The sequence below is a fragment of the Pelophylax lessonae genome, assembly GCF_965119305.1.
Source record: "Pelophylax lessonae genome assembly, chromosome: 8".
Classification (NCBI taxonomy): Eukaryota; Metazoa; Chordata; class Amphibia; order Anura; family Ranidae; genus Pelophylax; species Pelophylax lessonae.
The window spans coordinates 145,598,511-145,618,413 of NC_138775.1; the positions used below are offsets into that span (position 1 = coordinate 145,598,511).

Here is a 19,903-nt window from a genome sequence, read left to right on the forward strand (position 1 = left end):
AGCAGGAGGGAGGGGCCAGGAGCACCCGCTGGGGGCCCAAGAGGAGGAGGATCGGGGCTGCTATTATCACTTTAAGCCCTGTAAGTTACAAAATGGGGCCTCTGTGGACCAGAACTTGTTTTTTCCAGCACATCCCACAGATACTCCATTGAATTGAGATCTGGAGCATTTGGAAGCCAATCAACACCTCAAATGTGTTGTGTTTCTCAAACCATTATTAAATAATATTTGCAGTGTGGCAGGGCTCATTATCTATTATATTATCTATAAAGAGGCCACTGTCATCTAGGAATACCACTTTCATGAAGGGCTGTACTTGGTCGCCAACAATGTTTAGATAGGTGGTATGTGTTGTAACAGCCACATGAAAGGCAGGACCATGGTTTCCCAGCAGAACATTGCCCAAAGTATCACACTGCTTCTGCAGGTTTGCCTTCTTCCCATACTGAATCCAGGTGCCATCTCTTCCCCAGGTAAGCAATGCACAGGCACCTGGCCATTCAGATGATTGTAAAAAAAATAGGCTTCATTAGACTATACCACCTTCTTCCATTTTTTCTGCTTTCAACAACTCAACTTCATGGACAACATATTTACTTGCTGCCTAATATATTCCATCCACTTTCAGATGTCATTGTAACTAGGGAGGATCGAACTTTTCAAAAGTTCGGTTCGACCAGAACACCCGAACTTCCCGAAAGTTCAGCCCGGATTTCAGAACCCCATTGAAATCAATGGGACCCGAACTTCGGTAATCAAAAAACACCATTTGAAGCCCTAAAACCCAATAAATGCCCCTAAATAGTGCCTATGGTTCTGGGTCATGCTCCAGGAACTATTAATCACACAAAAAAAAAAGTTCTCAAAAATTGTCATTTTTGATAGAGAGACAATTATTGAAAAAATTATTTAAAAAAAAAAAAGAGATTTCTTTGGATTTAGTGCCTGGGGGAGTCTAAAAAGTGTACCTGTGAAGTTTCAGCTCTGTAGCATGTCCAGAACCAGAAAAAAAAGTTTGTTTGTATTAGAATTGCAATAGAACAGGGATATGGCTCCGCTATTTTCACACCTTGCCGGTTTTGTTTCAAGCGTTTTTTTGGGCATTTTTTGGGGGTGTTTGGAGGAAGGCATAACATCAGAACTTCTGTGTAGGGGTATATATACACACACACACACACATGTATGTGTATATACACATACACATATATAGGTGTTAAAGTAGCAGAAACCTATGCTTGCGCTAATGAAATAATTAACACCCATATGGCTTCTCTCCTTTCACAACTATATGTGTGTATGTGTATAAATACATATAAGTGTGTGTGTATATATACCCCTATACAGAAGTTCAGATGTTTTGCCTGCCTCCAAAGACCCCAAAAAATGCCCAAAAAAAAGCCTGCTGCAAAAACACACCTGGGCGTTTTTGTAGCTGGCTTTTTTTTTGGGCATTTTTTTGGGCGTCTTTGGAGGCAGGCATAACATCTGTACTTCTGTGTAGGGGTATATATACACACACACATGTATGTATGTATATATACACATACACATATATAGGTGTGAAAGTAGCAGAAACCTATGCTTGCACTAATGAAATAATTAACAGGCATATGTCTCCGCTCCTATAACACCTATATGTGTGTATGTGTATAAATACATATATGTGTGTGTGTATATATACCCCTATACAGAAGTTCAGATGTTCTGCCTGCCTCCAAAGACCCCAAAAAAATGCCCAAAAAAACCGCCTGCTGCAAAAACACACCTGGGCGTTTTTGTAGCTGGCGTTTTTTTGGGCATTTTTTGGGGTCTTTGGAGGCAGGCAAAACATCTGAACTTCTGTATAGGGGTATATATACACACACACTTAAATACAACCAATTTTGAGCTGGTGACAGAAGTATGTTATTACTGCAAGAACTGTGCTTCCCCACTATGGGACCCTTCAAAGGGACTAAGGGCTTGTACTATTCTGGAACAGACCTATAGTGGGTGTCTCACCCCAGGAAAGGTACAGTACCTGCACTGCAGCAGCCCTGAATGAAGCTGGGAATAGGAATTTTGTATCTTTATTATTTGGAGCTGTTGTTACATTGCCGAACCTTTAAGTAAAATGTTTTACCACTTGCCGAACGATATACTGCGGCAGGGTGGCTCAGCTGCGCAAAATCCTGTATATATTCGTCATTTTGTGCACGTGGTCTCAGCTGCGCGCACGTGCCGCAGGAGCCACGCTCCCGCTGTGACTAACACAGCGGGAGGGAGCCTGCAGGAGGAGTGGAGGCGACCGCCATCGGCCTCATACAATACTTATGTAAGAAAAGCAGGCGAGTCTTCTGTCACAAAGGGAGGGAGAGAGATCAGGAGCTTCAGCTAAGCTGAAACTCCGATCTCTCTGTGTCTGTCACAGAGCCCCCCACAGTGAGTAAGCACAGTTGAGCAAACATTAACCCCTTTTGATCACCCCCAGCGTTAACCCCTTCCCTGCCAGTGTCATTTATACAGTAACCGTGCATATTATTTAGCACTGATTACTGTATGAATGTCACTGGTACCCAAAAAGGGTCAAAAATGTCAGTTAGGGGTCCGAACTGTCCGCCGCAATGTCGCAAAAAATCGCTGATTGCTGCCATTACTAACAAAAACAAAACAAAAAAAATGTCCAAAAAATCTATCCCGTAGTTTCTAAACGCTATAACTTTTGCGCAAACCAATTAAAATATGCTTTTTGGGATTTTTTTAACCAAAAATATGTAGCAGAATACAAATTGGCCTAAACTGATAACAAAATGTGATTTTTAATTTTTTTTTATTGGGAATGTTTTAAAGCAGAACGTAAAAAATATTGTGTTTTTTTTCAAAACTGTCGCCCTTTTTTACTTATAGCGCAAAATCTAAAAACCGCAGAGGTTGATCTAATACCACCAAAAGAAAGCTCTTTTTGTGGGGAAAAAAAGGACATCAATTGTATTTGGGTACAGCGTTGCACGACTGCGCAATTTTTTATTAAAGTAATGCAGTGCTGAATCGCAAAAAAAGGCTAGCTCATTAAGGGGGTAAAACCTTCTGGGACTGAAGTGGTTAAAGTGCATTGTGTCCCTGGTGAAAATGTGTAAGGAGAACAACAGGAATGACAGTTCAGTGTTAAAGTTGTGGGGAGGTGGAGCAGCCAGGTTGGGATAGGAGGGGTGGTTGCCAGGCAGATGGTACCAATGGTGGGGTGGTCCAGGAGTTAGTATGGCCCCTCCTCAGTGGCTGAGCTACCATTATATGACCCTCAACCACAGCACAGGGCTGGTCCCAGTGACACAGCTTGCAAAATATGTAGAAGTTAGGGCTGGCAAGAATGTTGGAGTGACTCCTATCCTCTCCTTCTGTTGAAATCTATAAGGAATGCTGGTTAGAGAGCTAGTATTCTACATGTTTTTTCCTGAATTGTCTCTCTTTTGGTATTTGGACAAGGATGTCACTGGCTGGGAATGTAGGTGGACTTTTTACTCCCATTGTGGGGCCCCAGAACGTAAGCATGACCTCCGGTCAGAAGGGAGGTACTGACACACATGTCAACACACCTCTAATACAATACTTCTTGGCCATGCACCTGTCAGTCTGACAGGGCAGTGGCAGGGAAGGGAGTGTGGGAGTGAGTGCACTGAGGAAAGAATGCCCATGTGGACACTGCTATATAGCATACACATTACATTTTCCTTTACCATCTATTACAATAGCAATTATATTTTATAGTTCAATATATGCAAGACATTTTAAATCATTTAATAAACAATTTAATATTTTGTCTTTTTTATCTGACTTTTACATAGAAGTGTCTGCATGGACTTACCATTATGGCAACACATCAATGGCATGGGAAACAGCTCGTAAATGGTGTAAAACGAAATATACTAATATGGTTTTCATTCAAAACAAAATTGAAAATAAACATCTAGAAGAAAAGGCGCCTACCAGTAGTTCCCATTATTGGATTGGAATAAAAAAAATCAAGGACATTTGGATTTGGGTAGAAAACCAAAAACCTGTACCAGAAGATGTACAAAATTGGGCATCAGATGAGCCAAGCAAGCAAAATAGGGAAATATGCGTAGAACTGTATGTACATAGACCTAAAGATAGTGGAAAGTGGAATAACGATCCATGTAATAGACCAAAAATGCCACTATGTTACCAAGGTAATGTGTTTTTTATTGTTGTTCTTTAAAACATACAGTATGCATTATCATGTTTTTGTTTTTTTTAAATCACATTTCTAGTGCTGCCATGTTCCGCTTGCAATGGGTGGACAGGAAATGGTTAAACAAAGACCTAATATTTGTCTGTTCAAATATGTTGAAGAAGTAGAAAATTCCCATGGGGCAACTATATATATAAATATACTGTATATATATATATATATATATATATATATATATATATATATATATATATATATATATCCACATACAATCTAAAAAGGAAACACACAATGCTCATAGAAACGAAGTAACCTGTTATACACAAATAATATACAATAGTAACTGATTCATGTAACCAAAAAAATGAAAGAATAGATGAATGAATGCCAGTCTCTTACTACATATTAGTTCAATTGGAGAAGTAGTCTTTAATCTGTAAAAGAGAAATCAGTATCATCTGATGCAATACCTATAGGCAGGGGCATACCCAGAGCAGGGGCATACCCTAATTTACAGCAATGCCCCTCACAGGGCAGATCCTAGGGTCACAGACGTCTGGGTGCAGAAATATTTCTGGTGCCCCCACATGGGTGTGGTTACCTTACTAACTCCTCCCCTTTATGAATGTTTTTATTGCAAAGACTGCTGCCTCACCAGTGCCCATCAATACAGCCTCATCAATGCAGCCTCATCAGCGCCTTTTCAATGCAGCCTCATCAGTGCAGCCTGATCAGTGCCCATCAATGCAGCCTGATCAGTGCAGCCTCACCAGTGCCCATTAGCGCAGCCTAACCAGTGCCCATCAACACAGCCTCACCAGTTCCCATAAGTGCAGCCTCAAAAGTGCCCATCAATGCAGCCTGATCAGTGCCCATCAGTGCGGCCTCATAAGTGCCCATCAATTGGGGGGGGGCAGCAGGGGGTCCCCTCAGATGTGTCACTCCAAACATGATTGGTACCACCCCAGCAACTGTCTGTGCAGCTTCTTCTACCTGGGTCCTGGGTGCAGTGCTTGTCCTGCAGTATCTTCTATTGGAGCTGGGAGCCTGGGACCAGCTGTACACTGCTGGTACATTTGGTCCTCTCCATTTTTCCTGGGGCTGGGCAAGTAGGACTGGAGGAAACTGGGGGGGGGGGGCAAGGTAGAGCAGGCAGGGGGGACTCTTAAATCATGTCCACCAATAAGCCAATCCCCCACTGTGCAGCTGTTTAGAAAAATCTTCTCCGGGCCCCTTGTGTTCAGTGGGGACAGGGGATAGAAAGCGGACTATTTCATCACTTAATCCAAGCGCTCCTGGCTAGTCCCAGTGTACTGGCAGATCTGCCCAGTGCAGTAGGGCTGGCAATCCCCCAGCGGCCCTGCTGACAACCCCCCCCCCTAATGTGTGGCACCTAGGGCGGAACAACTCCCCCCCCCCCCCCCTGGTATGCCACTGCCTATAGGTCTCTTGCACATGGACATAACAATTTACTGGTATTTATACTCAGAAAGATACTAATTAAAGTGCTCCATAAAGACTTTGTGTTATTCAGTGTAAAGGCACCTAAACATGCGTATTCGTGTACAGTATATGTGACTGGCTTAACATCTGTGCATTGTGGCAACAAGCAATAAAATCCAAATTTACCCCAAGTTACTGCAGCACACAGTAATAAATGATTGGCAATGCAGTGCGCTTTATTTTGAATGGCACCTTGAAAACGCCACCCAATGCAATGCATTGCAGTTCTTCCCAGCACACAGATAGGAACCATCTGCACATTGTGCTACAAACTGTAAAAAAAAAAAAAATATATACATATACAGCTTTTTGTGCGTTGTGGTGCATTGGTGCCCTATCCAAAAGGAATAAGTTGTCTTAAGGCAAAGCACATTACCATGCAATATAAATATAACGCATGTTAATGTATAGCACAATGCTCTGCAGAGATGTGAATGAGGGTCTGCTTGTTGCTGTGCAGGTGAATTTTCCTGGTAGATGTGTTTTATAAATAGATTAAATGATTCAACAATGAATAAGTTAATGTTTGGTGAGTGTCCAGTGAATATTAAATTCACTGCTTTATAAATATGCCTCTGTTTTAGTGAATAAACTCTATGTACATAAGCAAAATAGAAAAAAAGCTGGGAAGTGTCATTAGAATACATTATGATACTGCATCACTGTGAACTTTTTTTGACAGTTCAGTGTAATGCATTTGGTATGTTAACAAGTGTATGTTTGTAGGGTAAAAAGTTAAAAAATACATGCCTTCTTTGTCCTTGCCAGGGGCGTACCGTGGGGTAGGCCAGAACGGCGCCCGCCAGGGGCGCAGGCCGAGGGGGGGCGGAAAATCACTGCCAGTGTAGTGTGGAAGCAGTGACTTACTGCTCCTCCCGGTCCTCCGTTCAGCCTGCGCCCCCCCTGGGCACCGCGGCTGGCGCACCCCGACCCCCCCCCCCCGCTTCGCTCCAATCTCAGAAGGAAGGACTCCTTGCCCCTGTGTTTTGTGCATATTTTTGGTGTATTTTGAGTGTTTGAGTTTTTAGACATGGGGGGGGGGTAACAAAGTCCAAACAACAACTGTATAAAAAAAAATTATACTTTGACCTACGTTTTTAAAACCTCAAATATAAAATTCCTTTTTGGGGTATTTATTGTGTTATTTTTTTTACAAACGCAATGCTTGATTGAGATCATTGAGTTTAAATATGTAAAAACTGTTATGGGCCTATTCGTTGTCTTTTTTCCCCACATTTTTGGCTGTGTTGTATTATATTAGGGCTTTTTAGATAATATATTAACAATTTAAGGCAATCCAAAATGCTAAAATATAAAGAGACACGGGCATGTTTTCAGTGTTATAGGTGTTATAGGTGTTATAGGTTATTCAGTGTTATAGGTGCCTAAAAACCTTCAAATACTGCACAAGTGAAAACTTTTATTCAGATTTGAAGTTCTCTTTGTGCTTTTTATTTGCTTTTTGGTATATTTTTCTGTTTGTGTTTTAAGTCCAAATAGCAACTTGACTATTGACAACTTAAAGAGACAGTACACAATGTTTTTTGCTTTCTTGGTGCATTTTACTATTTCACTGTGTATTGCCTGTTTATGGGTTTCAAGGGGGGGTTTTTTCATACTTTTTTCTAACCTCTTGTCTAAAAGTCAGTTTGTAACAACAAACTGCACACAAAAACAAACAAAAAAAAACTTAGTGAAGAGCTTCAGAGGGCTTCCTATGCTGTTTGTGTCACATTACATTGACTAGCAACTACTTAAATACATATATTAAATATATACACTAATGTGCAAACCTTTTAGGCAGTTGTGACTACCCTTTGCCTTCAAAATAGCATCAGTACTTCTAAGTACACTTTCACACAGTTTTTGAAGGAACTTGGCAAGTAGGTTGTTCCAAACAACATGGAGAACTAATCACAGATCTTCTGTGGATGTAGGCTGCCTCAAATCCTTCTGTCGCTTCATGTAATCCCGGACAGACTCGAATATGTTGAGATCAGGGCTCTGTGGAGGCTAAACCATCCCTTTTTTAGGACTCCTTGTTCTTCTTTACGCTAAAGATAGTTCTTAACCTCCCTGGCGGTTTGATTATGTCCAGATTTCTGTGTTAAAAGCGATACATTCTTTTGCATGGAAATCTGTTGTTTTATATTTTAAAACTCACCTTCCCCTGCGATCCCCTGCCGTCCTCCCCCGCCGTCATCCCAGCCGATGCCAGCACCTGTCTTCCGGTTCCCTTCCCTGCGAGCGTTGCGACGCAGGGGGGTGAAACCGGTGGCAATTTCAAAAATGTAAATACACTAAATGACATGATACAAAGTTGTGATCCTAACGGATTACACTGTATCATGCCATTTCACCACATGATTTCACCTGGTGACTTTTCCAGTTCTTTGTGCCTGGAAAATTGAGAACGACCATGGCATCTTAAAAGCGTTCTTTTAGCGCAAAATCGCTTTTAGACGAACTGGAAAACAGCGACAGCGAAACTGAGTTACTTGAAGAAGTGAGCGATAGCGATTCGTGGGAAAATTCGTCATCAGGTACGGAAAGTGACGACAACGGCGATTCTGATGTCTCTTTCTGGCGCATAGCTCCGTTAGAAATTCTGAAGAATAATTTGATATACTTCCCAAATTCCACAAGCTATGTGCCAGAAAGAGACATCAGAACCATCGCTGTCGTCACTTTCCGTACCTGATGACGAATTTTCCCACGAATCGCTATCGCTCAGTTCTTCAAGTAACTCCGTTTTGCTGTCGCTGTTTTCCAGTTCATCTAAAAATGCTTTTACGCAAAAAGAACGCTTTTTGGACGACATGCTCCTTCAAAATTTTCCAGGCACAAAGCACTGGAAAAGCACAGGCAGGGCACTGGAAAAGTCACCAGATGCAATCCTGTGGTGAAATGGCATGATACAGTGTATTTGTTAGGATTACAGCTTTGTATCATGTCATTTGTGTATTTACACTTTAGAATTTGCCGTCGGTTCCACCCCCCTGCGTCGCAAAGCTCGCAGGGAAGGGAACCAGAAGGCAAGTGCCGTCAATCGGCTGTGCACAGAGCCAGGAGAGGGTGTGAGGACGGCGGGGAGGAAGGTGGGGGATCGCAGGGAAGGTGAGTAATATTATGGGGTAATCCCGAGTGTGGCTCAGGGTTACCGCATTTGGTACTGAAAGTTAACCCCGAGCCACACTCGGGAATACCGCCAGGGAGGTTAATGATATTGGCTGGATGTCTGGGGTTGTTGTCCTGCTGCAGAATAAATTTGGGGCCCATCACACACTTCCCTGATGGTATTGCACGATGGAGAAATATCTGCCTGTATTTCTCAGCATTGAGGACACCACTGATCCTGACCAAATCTCCAACTCCATTTGCAGAAATGCAGCCCCCAACTTGCAAGGCACCCCCACCATGCTTCACTGTTGCCTGCAGACACTCACTGTAATTCTTTCTTTAAGACTACTTCTGGCAAAGCTTCTCCAGACAGTCGATGGGTGTACCTGGGTCCCACTTCCGCTAGTTCTGTGCTGATACATGTCGAGGTCAGCAAAAGTCAGGCAGCAAGGTACAGGAACGTAAGGTAGAGGCAATGTCAGGATACAGGCCAAAGTTTGTAAATAGGCTGGCAGCACTGTACAAAAACAGAAGACAGAAAGCCGAGTACAAAGATAGGTCAAAGGCAAGCTGTGTTATAAATGGAAAGGCAGAAGTAAGAGGTCAGGTCAACGATAAATCAGAACCAAGCTAAAGACCACTCAGTAAACTGTCCCTGTCACACTCTGGCATATATAAACTGTTTGGTGACTAAACGTGTATATAAGAGTGATCCTGTGAGCTAATATGTCTTAAAACTGCAGCCTGCACTAATCACTCCCCAATCAATTAGTGTGAAAAACAAATGGTAATCGTTAAAAGTGCTGCGCAGTAGGTGCTATACTAATTAAAATATCCAGTGATAAATAAATTAATTTATAAGATATATAACAACACACATGATAAATCATCATAAACAAAAATAAAAACTAAAAAAGTGATAACGATATCAATAAAAATAAATAGTGAATGATTATAAAAATCGATGAGAAAGTGATGTCTGATCCCAATCACCAGTGCTGTGAAAATAGTTGAAACAATATGACAGCTTGTCAGATGTGTCACCTCCACTTTTGGGACCCCCCTAATGGGTGGATTCTCATCTCATTGAATGTGACCTCATAATTAGACTTGGTCTAAAAGAGCTGGTATACCCTCACAGGGTGATGGTGGATGGTTTCCTTTATTCCTCTTTTAATCCAAGCTCCCAGTGTTAGATATATATAGCTCCAGCAGCTCTCTTCCTAGCAAAGATTTCGGGCATTCTTGCAAGAGCAAGTCCAAGAACTCATAGCAGTGCCTCCTGCTCTCCTAGACAAACCTTGTCTGATTTCCCAGGGTGAGAGCCACTCACTAATATATATTTTAATTAGTATAGTACTTACTGCGCAGCACTTTTAATGATTACCATAAACTGTTTGGCGCCAATACCAGTGCCAAGTGTACCTGTGTATAAGCACTGGTCTTCTCGTACTGGAACACATTAGATTTCCTTACACTCCAACTCTGAACTTTGCTGTACATGACTGCAAGAGGCTGGAACAAGGTCAAATTCAGGTACTTACACTCTTTGCATTAAAAAATGTATTGTATTAATATTAAACAGAGCTGCATTAATTAGTGTGTTTTTTTAACCTGCCTGAAGTTCAGGTTTGAAGTGGTGTTAAACACAATTTTTTTTTATTTTCACTTGGTTATCTTGTCAATATCATACTTCCTGTCTTCCTATCAGGGTGTTTGCACTGTGAATGGAGGGGTAAAGGAGTTACCTTTAAACAGCAGCATTGTCAGTCTTGGGGGGAGAGTAGTGTCCCCTGTCTAGTAAACAGTAACTGCTACACATAGATCGAAATTCAGCCAGTCCCTGCTTAACCAGACACATTTTGATCCATGCATGACCAGCTTTACTAGCCTGATCAAATAGTGAAAATAAAGGGAAACAGTACTGCTTTAAAATTTAAAATCACTAAAGGAGGTAATTTACTGTGGAAGACAAAATCTGGAGTAGCTGTACATGGTAACCAATCAGTTTCTATCTTCAGGCTGTTCAGTTAAAGCAGAACTAAAGCCAGGAAAATGAAAAGAACAGACAGGCTCTTTATTGCAGAAGAGAGATGCAAACCTACAATAAAATAAACTCACAGTCTTCTGCACACTTTAAAGTAATTTAGTATACTGTAATTTAGTATACTAATTTAGTCAGAGGCGTAACTAGAACCTTCAGGGCCCCGATGCAAGAAACCATGAAGGGCCCCCCAGACCCCTGGCCGGGGGCCCTTCCCTTCAAGCCCGGGGCTCTTCCCACTAATCCTGGGGCTCTTTAATCTCATTGCATGGCCTTTTATTATGGTCCCGCATCAGGATCCTTTCACAAGTTCTGCAGTGGGCCCCCTTCCTGCAATCTTGGGGCCTCCCCACAGTGGAGAAATGCCAGTGCCCGGTCACAAGTGTGACCTTTGAGATCCTAGAAGTTCACCCACTGGTTTGCTACCGGGCCCCCTGGAGCATGGGGCCCGGTAGCGATTGCAACCCCTGCAACCCCTGTAGTTACGCCCCTGAATTTAGTGCCTGTGTGCCGGGATGAATGACTCCTATGCATGCCTGGGAGTGATGTCATTCAACACCCGGTAATAAAGATGGCCAAAGTCCAGGACCTGGAAAAATCCAAGTAATCCTGAGTTTAGTTCTGCTATCAGGCTTGAAAATGAAAGCTATGCTGCATACTGTTTGCAAAAGAGATCTGTGTAAATAATCTTTTTAATTAGCTTTGGTACTGTCATGTGATCCAGAAGCTGTGGCTTTCCTGGGTTAAGGAGCGATAAACAATGGTGCTGAATTTATGGAGCTATGACATGACCTGTTGGCTTCTGTTGCGCTCCCTTGAATCCCCATGTAGTAGCAACTTGCAGTAGCAGGATATATATATATATATATATATATATATATATATATATATATATATATATATATATATATATATATATATATATGTATGTATATATATATATATATATATATATATATATATATATATCTCAACACAGCCATTTATGTCTAAACTGCTGGCAACAAAAGGGAGTACACCCCTAGGCCCAATTTGGGCCTGATTAGCCATTTTCCCTCCCCGGTGTCATGTGACTCATTAGTGTTACAAGGTCCCAGGTGTGAATGGTGTACAGGTGTGTTAAAGTTGATATTATCGCTCTCACTATCTCATACTGGTCACTGGAAGTTAACATGGCACCTCATGGCACAGAACTCTCTGAGGATCTGAAAAAAAGAAGTGTTGCTCTACATAAAGATCGCCTAGGCTAGAAGAAGATTGCCAAGACCCTGAAACTGAGCTGCAGCACGGTGGCCAAGACCATACAGCGATTTAACAGGACAGGTTCCATTCAGGACAGGCCTCCCCATGGTCAACCAAAGAAGTTGAGTGCACGTGCTCAGCATCATATCCAGAGGTTGTCTTTGGGAAATAGACATATGAGTGCTGCCAGCATTGCTGCAGAGTTTGAAGGGGTGGGGGGTCAGCCTTTCAGTGCTCAAACCATATGCCACACACTGCATCAAATTAGTCTGCATGGCCGTGGTTCCAGAAGGAAGCCTCTTCTAAAGATAATGCAAAAGAAAGCCCTCAAACAGTTTTCTGAAGACAAGCAGACTAAATACATGGATTACTGGAACCATGTCCTGTGGTCTGATAAGACCAAGATACATTTATTTGGCTCAGATGGTGTCAAGCGTGTGTGGTGGCAACCAGGTGAGGAGTTCAAAGACAAGTGTGTCTTGCCTACAGTCAAACATGTTGGTGGGAGTGTCATGGTCTGGGGCTGCATGAGTGCTGCCGTCACTGGGGAGCTACAGTTCATTGAGGGAGCCATGAATGCCAACATGTACTGTGAGATACTGAAGCAGAGCATGATCCCCTCCCTTCGGAGACTGGGCCGAAGGCAGTGTTCCAACATAACCACCACAAACACACCTCCAAGATGACCACTGCCTTGCTAAAGAAGCTGAGGGTAAAGGTGATGGACTGGCCAAGCATGTCTCCAGACCTAAACCCAATTGAGCATCTGTGTGGCATCCTCAAACAAAAGGTGGAGGAGTGCAAGGTCTCTAACATCACCAGCTTCGTGATGTCAACACGGAGGAGTGGAAGAGAACCCCAATGGCAACCTGTGAAGCTCTGGTGAGCTCCATGCCCAAGAGGGTTGACAGTGCTGGAAATTAATGGTGGCCTCACAAAATATTGACACTTTGGGCCCAATTTTAACATTTTTAATTAGGGGTGTACTCACTTTTGTTGCCAGCGGGTTAGACATTATTGGCTGTGTGTTGAGTTATTTTGAGGGGACAGCAAATGTACACTGTTATACAAGTTGTACACTACTTTACATTGTAACCAAGTGTAATTTCTTCAGTGTTGTCAAATGAAAAGATATAATAAAATAATTACAAAAATGTGAGAGGTGTACTCACTTTTGTGAGATACTAAATATATATATATCTATAGATATCTATAGATATATATATATATATATATATACACATACACATACACACACTATATTACCAAAAGTATTGGGACACCTTCCTTTACACGCACATGAACTTTATTGGCATCCCAGGTCTTTATGGACCTTGCTTTGTGTACTGGTACAAATTATTTGGTAGAAGGGGATTATGGTGTGGGGTTGTTATTCAGGGGTTGGACTTGGCCTCTTAGTTCCAGTGAAGGGAACTCTTAAGGCGTCAGCATACCAAGACATTTTGACCAATTTCATGCTCCCAACTTTGTGGGAACAGTTTTTTGGGGTATCCCTTACTGTTCCAACATGACTGCGCACCAGTGCACAAAGCATTGTCCATAAAGAAATTAATGAGCGAGTTTGGGGTGGGGGAACTTTACTGGCCTGCACAGAGTCTTGACCTCAACCCAATACAACACCTTTGGGATGAATTAGAGCGGAGACTGCCAGCCAGGCCTTCAAATCCACATCAGTGCCAGACCTCACAAATGCAGTTCTAGAAGAAAGGTCAAACATTCCCATAGACACACTCCTAAACCTTGTGGACAGCCTTCCCAGAAGAGTTATAGCTATTATAGCTGCAAAGTGGTTGAAAAGGCTGAAGGTTTTTCTTTTTGTTACTTTAATGCATTCTCTGCATTAAGGTAAAAAAAAAAAACTTCAATGCTCAGTCCCCCCCAGTCCCCTTTATACTTACCTGAGCCCAACCTTGATCCCGCGATGTGCACGAGAGCAGTGGCTCTCTCGGCTCTCACCCTCAGAGACAGCAGCAAAAGCCATTGGCTTCTGTTGCTGTCAATCACAGCCTGTGAGGAGGTAGTTGGGGGTGCATGTCAATGAACACATGCAGCTGACTCGGGAGCAAGCCTGCAAGAGTGCCCCCATACCAAGCAGCTTGCTATGGAGGCACTCGGCAGAGGTGAGGAGTCAGGAGCTCTGGTGGGGGACTTGAGAAGAGGAGGATTGGGACTGCTGTGTGAAAAACCATAGCAAAGAGCAGATAAGTATGACATGATTATTACTTTAATACCAAGAGAATTAGGTTTCCAATCACTTTAACAAGGATTCATGAAAATCAACTGGGTCTTTTATTCCAAGTAGATAGCTTCTTATAAAACATATATTTTGTTATACAATAATCCCAATTTGTTCCCAAATGCCAAATACAGAATACACATGGCTGCTAGAAGTCTCCAAACTACATATATAATGCATACTTTAAATGCAATGTTTTAATATTAAAATGTACTAGAAATTCAAATAGTTTTTTTTAAGTTTCTAGTTGCATCAGTATGATATACAGTAAATATATGGTATAGAATACTTAAAGTATACATTCCCAAAAATGATTTATGCAAATTTGGTGAAATTCTTCTTTGAAGTTTAGAAGATGCTTGTGAGACAACATATTTTTATAAGTAATATATTGTGTAAATTACTGTTTATCAATTATTATTGTTTGTTCTGTTTTTCAACGTCTGAGTTGTTTTAGATGCTATAACTGATCTGAATTAAAAATAACCTGAAAAGTTAATAATCTGGTAACAATCCATATGTATTCTATAGTTAGTTGCAGAAATTCCACTTGTCATCATGGAGAATGCATAGAGACAATTGGAAATTACACCTGTGAGTGCTGGGCAGGCTTCCGTGGAAATAACTGTGAACATGGTAATGTATATTTACAACACATCACATTTTTACTTTTTATATTGCTAAGGCTTTAATTATGTATTGATGTGATATTTAATAATTAATAACATTTGGTTAAAGGAAATTAAGAGCAAACCTGGAGCTGGTTTTCAACATGAACAATCAAGTTTAATCTTTTATTCTTTCGGAAAATGTAACAGTTAATCAGTTTGTGAGTAGCAACTGTAATTTTGTTTTCATTGTAACTAAAGTATCCAAACAGCAGGAAAGCAGGTAATGTGGTATGCAATCTTGCAAACTCACCCTGGCCCCTATTTTTACATTAAAAATTTATCTATAGGCAAAACTTTTCTTTGCTTTAAATAGAACGGGAAAGGTTTAGATCATCTTTACAATTTTTATGTTTGTATGTGTTCCCATTGGCAAGATTCACTCCTGTATTTGTTCAAATATCTCTTTATTCATAAACGTTTCAAAGCTCATGGAAATTATCAGGTTTATGGTATACAATATTATGAGACTCCATGCACACTAAGTTAACTTTAAGATAGTAAAGCATAATAAATTAAAGAAAAAACAGGAATAAATAAGGAACAGTATGACTAGGTAGAAGAAGAAAGAAGGGAAGGGAAGGGCAGGGAAAAGCATAACATGTGTTGAAAATAGAGATGATTTCCAAGGATTACAATGTTCAGTTTCGATGAAAATCAAATGGAAACTGGGAAAAACACCAAGCTTTGGTTTCATATATAAGGGGGAACTTCGATTTTAGAGATGTTCAAAAGGAATAAAAAAAGATATAGGTCAATATGTTTTACAGGTAAATAGGGCTTGAAAACTATCTGAAATGGGCTCACCAAGTCACCAACAATTCTGTAAAGTGTGATTTATTTCAGAATCATTACTATCCAGGGTCTTCATTAACATAATGTAATTGAGTATCTTGGCCACTCCAAAATACGCGGTTGATTTTCAGTGGCGAGATATAGCTACACTAACAGCCAGTAGACAGTTTCACAGGATACCTTTCTTTGATTTTAGAGATGGACCCAGGGTTTATTTTTTTTTAATCAGATAATTTTTATTGAAAAACTTTTCATTACAAACAACAGAAAAAATAGAAACAAAGACAACCAACACAACAAAATAAAACGAGACAATATCAGTGTATATAGGCACATATTACTGGAGTGAGTACAGGCATAAATGCACTCACGGGATATAGCATGGACAACTACCCCGTGAAAATCATGAGTCCCCCTGGGGGTCAAGGAGATCATCCCAGTCCTTAAAACTTTGCCTAAAATTTGCTATATATATGCAGGGGATTTGTCTAAACACAATACTCTACACCATAAAAGAAATAAAAAGAAAAGAAAAATAAACATCTCACGCACCCGGTCTGTTGGTGAATTGTCCGGACCCAGGGTTTACTAATAGGAGAGCTACCACAGGTGAAACTGACTGAAAAATAAATTTTCATTTTCTTTCCTGCATTTTCTAAAAACTTGCCAACTGTTTTTTTTTTAACAATAGAATTTCCTTATTGACAGCTGTATCATGTATAGACCTACAAATTCCAAAAAAATTAAAGATCAACTGTACTGATGAGTATGGAAAATACCAATATAAATCATTTTGCAACTTCTCTTGTGATGAAGGATATGAACTAAAGGAACAAGATCTGTATTTTGCAAGAAAACAGGAGAATGGTCTGAATCCATACCTTCAGGTACCTGTTTAGGTACCTGAAGCCCAAGTTATCACCTTAAACACTTAAGCCCCGGAAGATTTTACCCCCTTCCTGACCAGGGTTTTTTTTTGCGATTTTTTACTGCGTGATTTTAACAGACAATTGCGCTGTCGTGCGACGCTGTACCTAAACGAATTTGACGTCCTTTTTTTCCCACAAACAGAGCTTTCTTTTGGTGGTATTTGATCACCTGTGCGATTTTTTTGATCATGCGCTATAAACAAAAAAGAGCGTAAATTTTGCAAAAATAACAATATTTTTCACATTTTTTATATGAAATTCCCCCAAAAAAATGTAAAAATCAAAATTTTCGGCCAATTTGTTTTATGCTACATATGTTTGGTAAAAAAAAAATCGCAAAAAGCGTATTTTGATTGGTTTGCGCAAAAGTTATCGCGTTTACTAACAAAGGGAAAGATTTTTGTCATTTTTGGTGGGTTTTTTTAACGAGTAATGGCGGTGATCTGCGATTTTTTTTTGCGGGACTGTCACATTGCAGCGGACAGATCGGACCCTTGACTGACATTTTTGACCCTTTGACCAGTGACATTACTACAGTAATCAGTGCTATATATATGCACTGTTACTGTAAAAATGACACTGGCAGGGAAGGGGTTAACTGTATTGAAGAGGGAGGGGTTAAGTGTGTCCTAGGGGCGTGTTTCTAACTGTGATGGGACATGTCTACTATTGTAAAAACAGAGATCAATGGTTCTACATAGTAGAACCGTCTGATCTCCATTTTTACACAGGGGAGAATGACAGGCGGCTTGTTTACATAAGCCGCCTGACTTTCTCCCTCTCTACCGACGATCGCAGTGTGACCGGCGGACATCGGGTCCACCGGTCACGCGCAAGGACTCTTCAGTGAACGAGGCATGGCGGGCGCGCGCCTCAGCGGGCGCGCACTCGCCCGCTATTGTCTCACAAACCGGTGACAGGCTAGTGACGTATATATACGTCACTTTGCCTGGCCGGGGCTGACCGCCGCAGTATATCTACTTGCAGCGGTCGGTAAGTGGTTAATGATGTATTTTTCTTATTACATACAGCACTGTCAATATATGTCAGCTTTTTTCTATTGTATGGGATATCATTGTTGATACACCTGCAAACTGTAGGATGTGTTTTTCCAGAAATCTGTTCTGCACATAACTCGTAGCAACGTAACTAAAAGTGGACTTGGCTACATCCAGGTGTTCCAGGGCATCCAAAATGTGATAAGTAGAAAGGAAATTAGATGTGTAATTTATGCCCCTAAAAAGCTTGAAGGTGCTCCTTGGATTTTGGGGCCCTGTATATGGCGAGGCTATGAGTCTTACAGGTGTAGTATCACCACACTCAAGATAAGTAGCAGAATCGATTTTGGGTGTATTTTTTAAATATCCCTATGATGTGTGTTAGAAATTTCTTATTAAGTGTGTGTTTTCCAAAATGGGGACTTTTTGTGGGTGTTTCCACTGTCTTAAAGCTCCAGGGCCTCCAAAAATGTGATAGGTAGTAAGGAAATTAGATGTGTAATGTATGATTGTAGTACGCCTGAAGGTGCTTTTTGGATATTGGGCCAATCTATGCATGTAGGATGTAAAAAAGTCTCACCTATGTTTTATCCCCATACACAGGAGGCATAGCAAAATTTGTTTTAGTGTGCAATTGTAACTATGCCCATGCTCTGTGTGTGACAATTAATTTGTTCAGATGACAGCTTTGTGAAAAAATGTATTTCATTTCTTTATTTTCCAAAAATTGGGACAAAAAATACAACTTCAAACTCACCATGCCTTTTATTAAATGCCTTGGATTGTCTACTTTTTTAAAAAAGGGTCTTTTGGGGGATATTTGTACTATCCTGGCATTTTAGGGCCTCACAAAATGAGATAGGCAGTCAGTAATCAGGACATATCAATTTTCAAATATTTATATATATATATATATATATATATATATATATATATATATATATATACCATTGTTTGTAGACTCTAAATTTCACATACACTAACTAATATATACTGATTTGGGTTATTTTTACCAAAGAAATGTAGTAGAATACATTTTAGCCTAAATTTATGAAAAAAATAAATATTTATCTGCAATATTTTATAACAGAAACCAAGAAAAACTAGTTTTAAAAAATAATTAAAAATTCTGTCTTTTTTCATTTATGTAGCAAAAAAATAATAAAACCCCAGTGGTGATTAAATATCACAAAATGAAAGCTCTGTCTCAAACAAATGATCAAAAAATAATTTGGATACAGTGTTAAATGACTGAGTAATTGTCATTTAAGGAATGACAGTGCTGTAAAATAGCCTGGACTGGAAGGGGGTGAAAATGTCCGGACTTGAAGTGGTTAAAAGCACAAAGTTAAATAATGTCTGAGTCTATGCACAGTATACACTGCACACATTTGCTGCATTCCCATACTAATACTAGAATACATTATAACAAGTAACCGTGAAAACAACAAATACTTTGGTAAGGAGAGCTGCCAGGATCTTCACATTAATAAACATTCTGTTCCCATTAAGCCCTTTTCCTCCAAGGCCAAACAACCAGTATCAGGAGAAAATATGATCACCCTTCAGGACCCATCCCTGGAGTACATTAAATATAATGTTTTATACAGTATATTGTATGTCAGTGTCCATGTATGTGTGATTTTGTTTAACAATTTGATTTCTTGTTGACAGCTGTATCATGTATAGACCTACAAATAAAAAAAAAATTAAAGATCAAATGTACTGATGAGTATGGAAAATATCGATATAAATCATTTTGCAACTTCTCTTGTGATGAAGGATATGAACTAAATGGAGCCAGATCTGTATTCTGCCAGGAAACAGGAGAATGGTCTGAAGTCTCACCTACATGTTTAGGTACCTGAAGCCCCAGTAAACACTTTAATTACACATTTTTCTTATTGCATACAACACTGTTATTATCTGTCAGGTTTTTTTAATGGTATGGGATGTATATTATTGTTGGTACACCTGAAAACTGCAGGATGTGTTTTTCCAGAAATCTGTTCTACACATAACTTGCAGCAGCATGACAAGAAACTGGGCTTAGCTACATCCTTGTGTTCCAGGGCATCAAAATGTGATAGGTAGAAAGGAAACTTGATGTGTAATTTATGCCCCTAAAAAGTCTGAAGGTGCTCCTTGGATTTTGTGT

At 40.4% G+C, this 19,903-nt stretch overlaps 1 protein-coding gene across 1 annotated transcript in view; it reads left to right on the top strand.

The window, feature by feature from the left end:
• The window catches only part of LOC309562198 (E-selectin-like), a gene marked incomplete at its 5' end in the record, with an annotated part of 105,693 nt that overhangs the window by 21,867 nt on the left and 63,923 nt on the right, over positions 1-19,903 (top strand). Inside the window, 2 exons of the mRNA XM_082266318.1 lie at positions 3,822-4,187; positions 14,887-14,991. Of these exons, the coding sequence (XP_082122444.1) occupies positions 3,822-4,187; positions 14,887-14,991 (471 nt within the window). The remainder of the gene's footprint in view (positions 1-3,821; positions 4,188-14,886; positions 14,992-19,903) is intronic.